At 39.9% G+C, this 14569-nt stretch overlaps 1 protein-coding gene across 1 annotated transcript; it reads right to left on the reverse strand.

Annotated features, from left to right (window-relative positions):
• Nucleotides 1-9217: 9217 nt before the first annotated feature.
• LOC139713589 (uncharacterized) lies at nucleotides 9218-13639 on the reverse strand. Its single transcript, XM_071625297.1, has 2 exons — nucleotides 12550-13639; nucleotides 9218-10615 (listed from the first exon to the last, which is right to left on the reverse strand). The coding sequence occupies exon 1, from the start codon at nucleotides 13530-13532 to the stop codon at nucleotides 12570-12572; it is 963 nt and encodes a 320-aa protein (XP_071481398.1). The 5' UTR covers nucleotides 13533-13639; the 3' UTR covers nucleotides 9218-10615; nucleotides 12550-12569.
• Nucleotides 13640-14569: the final 930 nt, after the last annotated feature.

Below are 14569 nucleotides of genomic sequence, written 5' to 3' on the forward strand. Positions count from 1 at the left end.
ATAGATACATCCAGGCGCACACGTACATAGCACGCATGTTTGTTGCTTTCAGCCATACGAAGCCTGTTATCAAAATAGATGCGGGGCACAGTGTATATTCGTTTCGGTGCCCCTAATGTGTTTTCTATTTTGACGGTGATGTGGGTTTACACCTGCCTTCCAACTCTCCTTGTTTGCTCCATCCCCAGCTCCCTCCTTCCCATCATATCTCTTCCCATCTATCTCTCTCTCTATCTCTATCTCTCTCTATCTCCCTATATCTTGATACATATCTCTGCCCATCTATCTATCATCCCACATCTATTTCTCCTTGTCTATCTCTTCACTTTCCCATCTTTCTTTCCTTCTCAAACTTATCTTTATACTCATCCCTCCATCTGTCTTCTCTTTCTACCCTTATCTTTTCCTATCTATCACTTCATACTATCTAATATATCTTTCCTTCTCTATCTAGTCTTTATACTTATCTCTCTATCTATCTCTATCTTCCCATATCTATCTCTCCTTATCTCTCTCTTCATACTTTCCCATATTTCTTCCCTTTCCTATCTATCTAGTCTCTATACCTCTCTCTCTCTCTTCCTACCTTCCTAAAACACTTGTCTTCTCATTATTTGTCTTTAAATCTCCCCATATTTCTCCCCCTTGCTTTCTTTACTTCCTCATGTATGCCAACAAGTTGTCTAATGTACTTTTTATCTAAAATGCTTAACGATTTGTTAGATATATTTGGAAATTATTGTTACACAGAGCCATAAAAATGTATGAGTGAATTAAAGACCCCTTCTTTTCATCTCTATTTCTCAAATGAAAATCAACACAAAGTCAATGTTTGGGTCCTACAAACTTTAAATCTGTGCAGGTCTTTTAACTGAAGATGCATCGAGACTTTGCAACTTTGACCTGAAAGCAATACAGTAAAATTTGTAGAGTCAACCAGTCAGAACAAAGTCTACTTTTCTCTTGAGACGCATCAAAATCCACACAACCTTAAATGGGTTAGAGGAGAGTAAAAACAGGATGACAAAAAGAAGACCTCCTTGGGTCATCTTAACATCTATATATGTGCATGCAAGTTCAAATCCCTCTAACAGACACCGGAGGGGGTGCAGCTTTTATCTCAATATCTTTGCTTCCCCCCCCCCCCCCCCTCTGTTTTTTTCATCAAAAGGTGGACCCGCTGTTGAATCCCTCTGAGAGTCACACTAACCCTGCTTGGTGCGTCATCTGCTCTTGGTTTACAACCCGTGCCTCCTCGTGCCGGAGTGAGCGAGCGAGCGGGGCATGCCAGGGGCCCCCCAGCGGGGCCTGCATCGAAATTGGGAAGTGATGCGGGGAATGCCAGCAATGTTTTTTCTTCGCGTGGAGGACGGCTTGGCTCGTGCCGGCTGCCCTCCTCCCTTTCCCCATTGCTGCGCCCAAGCTTGGTGACAGGATTGGGTCAACCAGTGCAACAGAACTCCCTCCCCCCCCCCCAAACTGGACCCTACGAGTGACCGACCACAACAGCGACTTTGCAGCTGTTTCTCAGTCTTCAGTGGACATTTAGTTGCATCTTGTAGTTTAACCCTGTCTGTACCTCAAGTCAAATGCTATTGCTGTAGTAAATGATATTCTTGCAAAGTGCTTTTGTAGAGTTAAGAAGAAAGATGAAACCAGAAGTGAGTAAATGGTGTGTGAAGTCCAGCTGAGGGTAATATATACCTTTTTTTCATTGGATTATGTCTTCTGTAAAGGGTCATGGCATAATATTTTCAACAGATGGAGTATTCTATGTTTTTATACCACAAACCATATTATTTTTCTTGTAATTTGGGATTTTTGTAGTATTGCTTGATATGGTAACATAAGCTATCTGAGTATCTCACAAACAAAATATCGTCCCTTACGAGAAATTTCAAAGAAGATCCTGCAATCATTTTTATAGGAATAGAAACAATTTCCTGTTGCATGATGATATACATCCATGAATCTAAAGCACCCAACAATACTGAAATAAATCTTGCATTCAAATTTCATGTAAAATGCAACACCATCAGAGCAGCCACAAAATATCCCATATATATCTAATTCTATACTGTAAATCTTTGTTTTTATGACTCCCCTGGGAGATGCAGCAAAGCGTGCACACATCAGTACAGCCAATGACAGATTGCCATGAAGACGGTAGAGGGAGGAAACTCTTCTAGCCTGCAGCCCAACTTGCCGTCGTCGACGAAGTTGGAGACTCGCATCCCCCGAATCACATGACACTGTCGATCTGTCAGCAAACCGAGGGGAGAGGCAGGGGGGAAGAGACGATCTCATTTGTTGTTTTTCTGCAATTAAAACGCTTGTTTTCATCTGCGATCCAAATTGGCCTGACCCGAGTCAGCTGTCGGCTCTGATTACGCCGGCCGCTGAGAGCTGCGCGGGGCATCGGCTCGTGCAAGGCTCCCCTTCTGTCACGAGTCCCCCACGCTTGCGGAGCACGGCACTTGATTACGGGGAGGGTTCGGCTCTCATTCATTTATCGATTCATACCTCATTTCATTCCATTGGCTCTGCATGACTGATTTTGCTCCTTTGCTTCTGTATTATAAGAACACTCACTTTTGTTATTCTTTTAATGACACAAGACAAATTCATTTCACCAAGGTTGGGATGAAAAAGTCATGCAAAAGTACGTCAAGCATTATACAAATCAATTTCTCTCGATGTATTAGCTCAAACTTTCTACAAGTTGCACAGATGCAGGTTCTTATTGGCGGTTACACCACATCACCTGATTGGTTTTCTGTCTGGAGTGTATTCATTGTGTACAGAATCATAGGAAACTACTGCCACTTCAACATGACATATGAGGTAGGCATTCATGGGAGGGGGGGGGGGGGAGGAGGAGGGGATGTTCAGAGACTTGGGTGGAAATGTGCTCATATGATTTCAGCCCACTCTCACAGATAAAGAGATTGAGCACAAGTTACTCATACATTAACCCACTCCCTCGCGGATTCCCAGAAACCTCCATCAACTTTACACAGGATCCACCCAGTTTTTGGTTGACATAATATGGGTAAAACAACGATAACAACAAAACAAGAAATGGGAGCCTTCTGGAATTACTTGGCCATAAGATATCGAGGAAAGTATATCACTGTCTCCATGATTTCCTGGACAGATAGGAAATGGTATAATCTGGTAGAAATAAATTGATTCTGCACGGCTGACTGTTGGCCAGTTCAGAATATATGGTCAGTTTCACGGTAAAGGGTGTAACTTTCTATTTTCAGCCTTTTGGCCCACCCTGAACACATAGATTTACAGATCTCAAAGATTTTTTCCCATGTGAGTCACCTCATGAGTAGCCACCTTGGGTAGCATAGTCAGGTCCAGGAATTGATGCGTTTTATTTTGACAGTCACATATTTCCCCTAAAATGACCATTTTGTTGCACTGAAATTTATGTAACATTTTTGAAATGTTAATAATTTTCTACAGCAACTGCAGAGATCTAATTTTTTATGTTAAAAGCATAGTTGTATGGTCAATTGAAATGACCAAATTAGTTTGGTTGGTAGCTGGCCCTGTATTTTAGAATACTATGTCTTCAAATTTGAGGTTTCGGAGGTTTCATTTTCCGTTAACAATTGTGAGTAAACTTTGATAGACAGTGATGATCAGTGGATGTGTTTTGGTTACTTTCTTTTATGCTGAAATTATTAAGGAACAGCTTAACTTTAGACTTCATCAAAGTTTACTTGATTCTAGGGCTATTTGAAATTTTGTGATGATTTTACTTGATCGAGTGAAATTTCCGTTAGCAGTTTTGAAGCCTCCGAAACAAAGTGTTTAGTCAAATAATACGAATATAGATAAAAGAAGAGACCCAATCTATATGTCAAAATGTAGGATATGGGGCCCTAACCTAATAAACCAAAAATAGTTAAGATCCGCCAAACTCTCTGAAAATAGGAGACTATACAAATTTTCCGTTAACACGTGAAGCCTCCGAAACACATTGAAGCCTCCGAAACAGCAAAAACATCTAATTTGACATTTCTGATAAATTCTTTGAGTGTCTGCCTCAAATTATGCCATGAAATCATCAACAGCCATGGACAGACAACAAAAATAATGAAAACAATATGATACTGCAATAATTTTTTGAGCCAATACACTTTATAGAGAAAAAGTGGTTTCGGAGGCTTCAGAAGGATGTTAACACTACATTTTTGTGATTTTCTCTGAAAAAAATTAAATTAGATTTATTGTTCACCCACCCACTGATCATTTATGACATATCTAAAGATATCTGATCACATTCAGTTTTCTGGCTGCTTTGTTTACTCACCAATATAGATTTACTATACAATTTACCTATTTTTCCTTAACAGCACAGACGTGTCAAACATCTACTCACCTTTTCATTCAGCAATGAAATATTGGCAGATGAGGACGTTGCCCCACAAATATGTTTAAACAGTGTATATCAACCAAAAAAGACACAATTTACCCATCACTTTCTACATAACATACATGATTTTCTTAAAAACATAAGGCATACCAAATGAATTTTCCAGACATTTCGGAGGCTTCATTTTATGTTAACAGCATGTAAATGGAATGTTTCGATCCATTTTAAGTGTATTAAATAACTGCTGGACTGAATGAGACTTGTTGGTTCATCAAACAAGGTGTACATAGTTGTTTAAATGTGTGAAAAGCATTTATTTTGTAGGTTTCCTTTTGAAACAACGGAATAGGCTAGATATTGTGAGAAATGAAAGTGACTTCCAGCTAGTCTGCATGCCTACATCATGCAACAGTAGTGCAACAAAGCATGTAGTTGTGGACACATCAATGTTCTTAAGTTGGATATCTCATTTTTACTCTTGAGAGAAAATGAAGTGTTGTAAACCATTTTTGTATCACTCTTTCGACTGCTCACACTTAAAAAATGAAGACCAAATAACTACTTGATTATTTAGTATTAAATATACTATTTTTTTTTTTTTTTTTTTTTTTTTTTTTAACTGAACACTCTTCCTGGCCTGAAGATTCAAGGATTTTAATAGATGGTTATTCAAGAGGGAAGCATGTACACAAAACTAAGAAATATATTACTTTTGATTTAAGGTTGTACCATTTATGCATGATCAAAAGCAAATGGTGGAAAATACTTTTTGGATTTTTACACTTTTGACTCACTACCATCTGAGTGTAATAGTTTCAAAACACAATCTTTTACGTGTCTATTTTAACATATTGACAAATCCATTCCATTGTTACTCACATGGCATTTGTTTTTGCCATACTAAAATCTGACCTTTTTCAGCTTTCCATTTCCTAACAAGTTCTTTGGCTTTCATCTCCAATACTTATTTGGAGGAAAGTAATCAATAGATTTGTGATTGGATAGAAAATAGCTAACATCCTGCAGATTATAATTTCTGTGGTGTGACTTGCATCACAGGGTATTGTTTTGGAATTTTGACATTCAATTACTTCATTCAGACAGGTTTTCATATCAATCTGTACAATTATGTATTGTCAGATCTGATGCATGCTAGGTGCAACACAATCTTGATACTATACTCTATTTTCCATATGTTGTCATGCTGGCAGTAACCACTTGACTTTTTTTGAGTAAACAAAATGTAACTTGTGTAACGAAATATCTCTTATCATACATGTGTGACAGCAGCGTGAGACTCTATGACATGTTTGCAGATGTAGTTCTCGGAGCAGTATATGGACAGTAATGGTTGGGATAGGATTGTTAATAAATGACATATATACCTCTACTTATAAATAGCCTGTTGCCATGGGGTACATGTAGTTTACATGGGTGGGGTGACTGGAGAAGTTATGTTCATGAAGAACAATATTGAATTGATTGAAATCTTTATAATCTGTTTAGTCCTGGCTTTTCTAGAAAAAGTGACAACCCCCTAAGTGTATTTTGAAATTCAAAGGGTTAAAACTGTAGTCTGTGGGTTTATATTCTAAAACAAACTTAGATATTTAATCACATTTGCTCCTCTCTAATCTGCTTTTGCTAAAAGGTTGTCATTTTAGAAACAGTAAAAGTTCTGTTCTCAATTTCCCAATGTGTTACCTTCAAAAACAGGCCTCCTAGCTGTCACATCAGGAGTCACACAAACTGGAATTTTATACAATAACTATAAACAAGAAGCCTTTGAAGCATAAAAAAAATAAGAGAAAATGATATGAAACAGAGGTGACTTCCATACCATAGAAAAAGAAAGCAAAATTCTAACTAGCATATATAGGGAACTATACATTTGGTCAACATTTTTTTAATTCAAAATTCATATACAGTCATGGGTAGGGTATGTACCTTTTCAACAGGTGATTCAAAAAGATGAATGGGATCTTGACCATTTCAATTTCTATCTCCATGATAATATCACCCATATGATTATTCCAACTCCATTTTTTTTCAGTTTGATGATGACCCTTACATGAAATGGCTAATCGGCATTTCAGATTGCTGTTCTATGACCATGATCATTGCATTTGAGATCTACGTATGAGGATATCAAGCATAGTCCATATATGAAAAAGAATATTTAAAAGCCTTTACCCCCTTTTTATATTTTACAACACTATGTTGTATTCTAACTGTCATGCCATCACATAGCCTATTTTCTATCCCATTCTCATCAACAGCTGAAATCGATTTCACATAATATATCTACAATTATGATGGGTGGTTTATGTCAATATACATCCCACAAAGTGTCCATATAAAATACAAATAAAGCAAGCAAACACAATCTTTGCATTAAGTCTAGCTGCAGTTCGAACTCATTGAAAGTAATACTTTTTGTATTGTGAAAAGTTTTACAAATGCATACAGCTGTACATGTGTGTAGCCTACTCATATTCTGCACTGCCACAGTCATGATATACACATATGCAAATATACAACTGAGCTTAAAGATTTAGAATTACACTTTTCTTTGTCTCTTAACATATGATGGAAAGTCTTTTTTTCTGCATACATATACATGCTATTTTACATGTTACAACATTGTTAGTTATTTGGAGACAATCAACTGCATTAATGTACTTCATATCACATTAAAAAAGACCATTTTTGCATTAACAGTTATGATGAAGCCTCCGAAACATGTGTTGCTGCTAACTTCAAGCCGCCAAAAAAAAGATGTTCCTAATCAGTGTTACCTTTATTGCTACTGTTGCAGTTTCCTTTAGAATCATATTGCCACATGTAATGTCATAAATTCAAACCGAGCATCGCTCAAAGTGTACACAGATTGTTATTCACTTTTGCGGAAGCCAATTTCCTAATAATAATAAGTATGAAGAGTTAACATTATGTACTGCCATAAAATGTACATCTGTATACTGTTATTCACATTTTATTGATGCCCTGTTGTTATTCTTGTATGTTGTGATAGTTACTTACTGTAGTTTTATTATTTTAAGTGAATACAGGACTAGAACTTTGTGTTAACAGTTTTGAAGCCTCCGAAACACACTAGTTTGTTAACTGAAGCCTCCGAAACACACAAGTCTGAAAATTTCAACTTTGTTAAAAATAATTGAATTTCTTTGGGATTTGGATTGATAAATGTTTGTTACCAAGAGATAATTTGGGGCTATGTTTAGAGTGGCTCTTGCTTCTAGAACATTCTTTTAACTTAAAAATAGTTTGTCAGGTACCATTTTTACCTTGAAATTTGAAGTTCACATCCAAATAATTGCAAGAGTGAATATCTGTTGGGGGAAAAGTGTTTTGATATTTCAAATATATGTTCACAGCAAATGAAAAGTTGCATTACATCCACCATTTATGTTCATTTGGTTGCTGTGGGTGACCAAAACGTCCATGTTGTTTTTACATAAATTTATCTAAAATTCCATAATAGTCACTTCATTTTTCATATTTAGCCTAAGAATTAAGCTCTGGAATGACAAAATATTGAAAATATAGACATTCCTTTATAAAACAAAGGCAAAGATGAAAATGGAAACATAACTTTAATTTTTGACCCTTGCCACATCAAAGTTACACCCTTTACTGTGAAACTGACCATATACACAGCAGTGACTATAACTAGGATGTTTGAGACGTCATGAGCAACTTACAGAGGTACAAATGTATGTCTAATTTCCTTTCCCCCCCCCCCACCCTCTCTGTTTCTTGTTCTTCTTTCTTTTTCCTTTATCCCCTGATATGATACAGAAGATTATGATATCAATTTCATCAATGAAAAAGATTATAAAAAAAAGAAAACTCACCAGACACGCATAAATTACAACAAAGGCTTATTGAATTACATCTTCTGATGACTGCTTATTGATATGTTTTTGGCTTTTACAGTTCACACTAGTCTTAACCTCTCCCTATTATACTTCCTATTTCATAATTTGTTTGTGATTGAGAGTTGTAATGTAATATAATGTGCTTCCAGTGGATGCTGAAGTAAGCAATGGTCAGATGGCACTAATTGCATAATGAGGGGCCTCTGAATGGATGAGTGGAGTGAAGATGACCCGAGCGGTGGGGCAAGACACCTCCTCATCGGGTAGTCTCATCTGGCACCATCCGATGACTCAAAGGACCTTATGATAGATGTCCTCTGATTTGCTTTAATTGCTCAAAATGGGGGGGGGGGGGGGGGGTGTGCTTTTGATTTAAGCCTTCAAGTATGGCTGGATGTCCTTTGAGATCAAGCTTCAATGAATGGGGGCAAGAGGGATATTAATATAATGCCCTGGTACAAGATTTTATCATAAGGGGATGGATAACACACACACACACACACACACACACACACACACACACACACACACACATGCAGAGAAAGTAAATTGGCCAAGGGCAAGATATTAATTTGACCACTGCTATGATAGCCTAAGGCATAAGTTAAGGAAGACAATATTAGCCATGCTGCAGTGCTGATTTACTATGAAATGCCATCTTAATCTTTATGTCACCGCTAAAAACTTGGCAAGAGGACTCAAATACATTGCAGTGTAAAATCATGACAAATGGGAAGAAAAACAATATCATTCTTTGGTCTGCACAAAAAGACACACAAACACACATTCATATGTGTGTATATTCACGTATGCACAGGCATATTATACACATGTGCATACTTATTCACTTTTAATGGAAGATTAAACGAGAACTTACCGTTTGAAGTTTAATATTAATTTTATGAGTAATTGGAGGGTGAGATTACGTCATATATGAGATCCCGCTAGTGCGCGCGCCACTCAATATTAGAAGCAAGAATGTGACCACTGATGTAGGAAGATAACGAGAGATTAAGTTACCGTTTGAAATTTGGGGGAGGGTGAGGTGGGACGTAATCTCACCCTCCAATTACTCATAAAATTAATATTAAACTTCAAACGGTAAGTTCTCGTTTAATCTTCCATTTTATATCGTAATTTCGTGAGAGATTACGTCATATATGAGATTTCAAAGCCAGTGGTTACATTCTCGAGGCAACCCCCCCGAAAAGGGGTAGGAAGCATACCTTACAAGAGGTTCCATTGCAAATCTCATTCAGGTTGAATGCTGCAGAGATATTGTGTCTCCAAGAGTTCACAAGTTCAGGCAGTTCAAGACATGTCTGCCCAAATCTTAGGGCTTCACAGTCTATTTTTTGATAATTGTTTCTACAAAGGTTTTCTCAGCAGGACAGGGCTTGTTGTAGTACTTGCGAAAGGTTCTTTCGTTGGCCCAACCGGCTTGCGCAAGTATTTTAGATACTGGGAAATTTCCCTTATTGGCTGCGGAGGTAGACGCTGCCCGAGTAGAGTGCGCCTTGTAGATCTCTGTATCAATACCCGCAGCCTCCAAAACCTCCTTAATCCAGCGAGCGATTGTTTGAGATGATACCCTGTGATACGGTTTCTTGTAGCTAACAAAAAGGTACCGTTCACTAGCTCTGATTCTGCGGGTCCTGCTGATGTATTCCTGCAAGTACCTGACTACACAAAGTCTCCTGTCTGGCGGGTATGCCTGGAGCTTGACACTGTGTGAGTAATTTCCAGGCTTGCTCTGTTTTAGGAGATCATGAAGGTGAAAGGTGACTGCATTATCTCTTAACACCATACCATCCAAGCTTAGATAGTGTAATGATTGAATCCTTTGTGCTGAGATTAATGCAATAATCACACACAATTTAAGCGTCAATTTTTTCAGGTCCAAAATGTGCGCTGGGGACCAAGAACGAAGAAAATTGAAAACAAGGTTAACGTCCCACATTTCCATGTATCTAGGCTTGGGTGGGCGTAGCTGAAAGACTCCCTTCATAAACCTCTGGATAAAGGGATGGTTTCCAACTGTAAACATAGTATCTCGAAGAATCACAAATGAAGATAGAGCACTCCGTGCTAAGTTTATGACACTGTAACCTGCCCCTTTATCGAAGAAAATGTCACTCAGGAATTCCAGGATAGCTTGAACATCCGAGTACAAGTAGTTGCTGCATTTTTTGTCACAAAATGCTTTCCATTTGTTTATGTACACTGCATACTGTTTTTTAGTCCCTTTTCTCCAAGAGGAGGCCATTACAGCAGTTATACGTGCATTCAATCCCGCATCTCTGAAGGGCTTGCACAGAACCTGCAAGCAAGAAGATCAATCTGAGTGTTTAGTGGGTGAGGAGTGTTAGAAACTGGCAATGTTAGTAAGGATTCACTCCTATGAATAACAAGTGGTTCCTCATTCATCATCCTGTTTAGGAGAGGAAACCATGGCTGACTTGGCCATTTTGGGACTACTAGTATCCCAGTTGCATTATCAGATTTGATTTTTTGAATGCACTTAGCAACTAAGCAGAAAGGAGGAAATGCGTAAAAGTACCACTTTCCCCAATCGAGAGTAAAGGCATCAACAGCCTTGGCATGTGGGTCGGGCAACCATGTGACATAGTTCTCTACCTGCTTGTTAAGTCTGGAGGCAAATAGGTCTATTTCTGGTGTCCCAAAACGTGAAGTTATTTCTTGGAAAACTGTGCGGTCAAGCATCCATTCTGTGCGGTCATTGAAAATTCTAGACATGCGGTCTGCCTCCACATTCAGCTTTCCTGGCAAGTGTGCTGCAGTGACCCAAATTTTACGAGTTTCGCACCACTGCCAAATCTCTCGGGCTGCCCGATCACAGTCAAGGGATTTAATGCCTCCCATGTTGTTAATGTACGCAACAGCAGTACTGTTATCTAGCCGTAACAAAACATGAATGTTTTGTGAATTAGAACAGAAGGACTTGAGTCCCATGCCAGCAGCCAGGGTCTCCAGATAATTAATCTTATTCTCCCTGGCTTTTTGCAGCTCGTCTTCATTCCATCTACCCCCTGTATGGGTGGTATGATCAGATGCCCCCCAGCCTTTGCCACTGGCATCCGTGCACAATTCGAGCATAGGTTTAGGGTGTCGTAAGGGTGAGAAAGTAGACTGCACATTGTCTGTCCACCATTGCAGCTCTTGTTTTGCTTCCAAAGATAGGCTCATTTTTCTGTCAAAATGCCCCTTATTCATTTTGAGTGCTTTGATTTTGTCCCTTTCTAAAGCCCTGTAATAGAGCTGTCCATACTGGACTGCGGGAAATGATGCTACCATTTTCCCGATAATTCTAGCCACCTGCCTGATACTGGGGTTTGCCATTTGCATAAGTTCATTGCACAAGGACTGTATTTCCTCTGATTTGTTATCAGGCAGTCGAATTGTCATGGCCTGAGTATTGAGAATGAAACCAAGAAATTGTATTTCTTGAGTGGGGCATAGTACTGATTTTTCTGGGTGTACCAAGAACCCAAGTTGTGCAAGGATGCTAGTGGTTTCAAAAACCGTTTGCAATGTTTGATTCTCACTTTCTCCAATAATGAGTACATCGTCAAGGTATCCAATTACTACATGCCCTTGCTCTCTCAGTAATGTAAATACAGGTTTCAGTAGTTTAGTGAATAACCTTGGCGCCGTGCTCAGGCCATTAGGCAGTACTTTGAATTGCCAAAGTTGATTTTTCCAGGAGAACTTTAAGAACTTCCTGTGTGTTGGGTGCACAGGTACTGTATAGTACGCGTCCCGAAGGTCGACTGAAGCTAAGAAGCTATTTTCTGAAATGAGTTCAATAGCAGTATGGATATTTTCCATCTTAAAATGCTGGTACTGGAGATATTTGTTGAGATCAGACAGGTCTAGGATAACGCGTGTACCCCCGTCTTTTTTAGGCCGTGTAAAAATATTAGACACGAATTCTCCAGTTTCCATCTGGCACGGTTCGATTACTCCCTTGTCATGGAGTTTAGAAATTTCAAGATCAATATCAGCCTCTTCGGCTTTATTACACCGAAAAAGGTAAGGGGGTTTAGTTCTAGATGGTGCACCCATCTCTTTACTGAATTCAAGCCTGTAGCCACTTACAGCATTTAGCACATGTGGGTCTGAAGTAATTTTGCGCCACTTTGGGAGGAATTGCTTCAGTCGACCTCCTACCATAGATTCTACATTATTATGACATAGCTTTGCATAATCACTAGAATCAGATGTCATGTTTACCTCGTCAGTTGAACTGGAGGTTATCGTGCTCTCTTCATCCCTGAGCCCTGCTTGCTGCCGCAGTGCGGTTGGTGCTGGCTGGGATGTGTGAAGGTGTGGGGAGCCGACGGCTTCCCCCTCCCCTTGGGGCGCTGGCCTAAAAAAGCATGGCTGGTAGCTCCAGTCCACGGTCCTTTTGCACCTGTAGGCCTAGTGACATCACTTGTACTTGCACGAGAAGTAGTCCAGCCCGCGTCGCGGTACTGTTGGGGCAAATTTGAGCTTCCTGATGTAATCTTGCTCCTGCCCTTGCCATATGCACTCCTGCCATAGTCATATGGGCTGAAACGCTGCTTTTTGTATTGTCTGCTATGCTCACTCCTGAGGACACCCTCAGTTGCTTTTTGTTCATCTCTTATGTCTTTCATTTGCCTTCCCAGGTCGTCACCAAAAAGGAATTTGGAGACCGGGGTAGAGGGCTTGCAGAGATGCTGGAATTGATAACCAATGTCTGGTTTCATGAATTCCTTACGCAAGGAATTTAGCTCGAAATTCGCACTGCACAGAAGTGCTAGTGCATCTTGTTGCTGTTCAGTGATATCCTGTGCCGACACTGTATGTATGTAGGCATTGATGCCTCTCGTGAGATTCTTTTGGAGTCTCTGAAATTTGAGGTCTCGTGTCTTTGAAAAGGCAGGTAGCCCATTCCAGATTCTTTGGTTGACTTTCGGCACATCCACCAGCTCACAGTTGCTGGGAATGGGGTATTTAGTGATCGTTTCATCTACCACTTTGGGCTCGAGCTGGTGGGTCAGAAGGTAGGCTGTAGACTTAGCAATTTCTGGGTCAATGGGGGGACCAACTTCCTCAGCCACAGCAAATTTGGCTGCAATGTTTGGCACTTTCTCCACTACAGAAGGGGGAACTTCGCCTTCTTCAATATCAAATTTGTCATCACGACTATCCCCTTGACCTGGTTGGATAATCACAGAGTTTTCATCCATATCTCGGCCCAGAAATGGTGCCGCATATTCATCATCATAATGGCAGTCAGTATCTGCCGAGTCTGAAGGGGAGTATTCAGAACGAGTCCTGATACTCTTTCCATTGCCACCGCCTTCCCGGGCTGGTGTCTGCTTTGCCGACTGTGCCTCCACAAATTGAACAACCACAGCTAATTGGCCTTCAAGCTTGCCGAGTCTATCTTCCAAAGTTGAAACTTTAGAGGCCAGTTTGGCAGGTGGTTTCACTGTTTTGTTTGCACCGGTACTACCGCTAGGGTTAGCACTGCTTGTTGTAGTAGTACTATTACTAGTACCTGCCTTGCCGGCTCTAGTAGGCGTTTTACCTTTGGCTGTCGCAGTTTTCTGCTTGCACTCTTGTGCGTGCTGGTCTCCGCGACCCCCGCCGGTGGCTGCCGGGGACGCGACTGCTGTCAGCAGCGGTGGTGCGGCTGCGCCGCCCACGTTTGGAACGTTGGTCGAAGACATAAATTCCGTTGCTGTTCAGCTGAAGAATGATCGTTAAAACCAGAAAAAACCTGGCAAAACCTCCCGTAGAGGTAACTTTCGCTATTACGTCGATCCAACTCGAACGAAACTTGAATATTCAAGTGCAATTCCGGCGAATTTTCCGAGCACAGAAATTCGCGTGTTAGCAAGATGGCGGCGACTAACGAATTGAGTGGCGCGCGCACTAGCGGGATCTCATATATGACGTAATCTCTCACGAAATTACGATATAAAATACTCATGTACACACACATACACACACATGCCCACATCTAAATCATTCCATAACTTGACAATGGACAAAGAGGAAAAGAGGAAATTATGCTATTATAGCTAGGCTCCTATTTTCATTTATACCACTGTATTTGTATATCCTAAAGCAACTTTGATATCACGAAACTCTATTTAATACATAATGATCTCTCTCTCTCTCTCTCTCTCTCTCTCACACACACACACACAAACCAAAAACACACAACTATTTCCTGCTGATGCACAGTGACAGAAAACATTCTGTGTTATTTACAAAA

This window comes from Diadema antillarum, unplaced genomic scaffold, assembly GCF_040938485.1.
Source record: "Diadema antillarum isolate AM-2024a unplaced genomic scaffold, OU_Dant_1.0 seq00002008_RagTag, whole genome shotgun sequence".
In the NCBI taxonomy this organism is placed as follows: domain Eukaryota; kingdom Metazoa; phylum Echinodermata; class Echinoidea; order Diadematoida; family Diadematidae; genus Diadema; species Diadema antillarum.

Bases quoted from the DNA above. Each gene is read 5' to 3' on its own strand.
- LOC139713589 (XM_071625297.1), bottom strand. From the start codon at position 13,532: ATGGATGAAAACTCTGTGATTATCCAACCAGGTCAAGGGGATAGTCGT.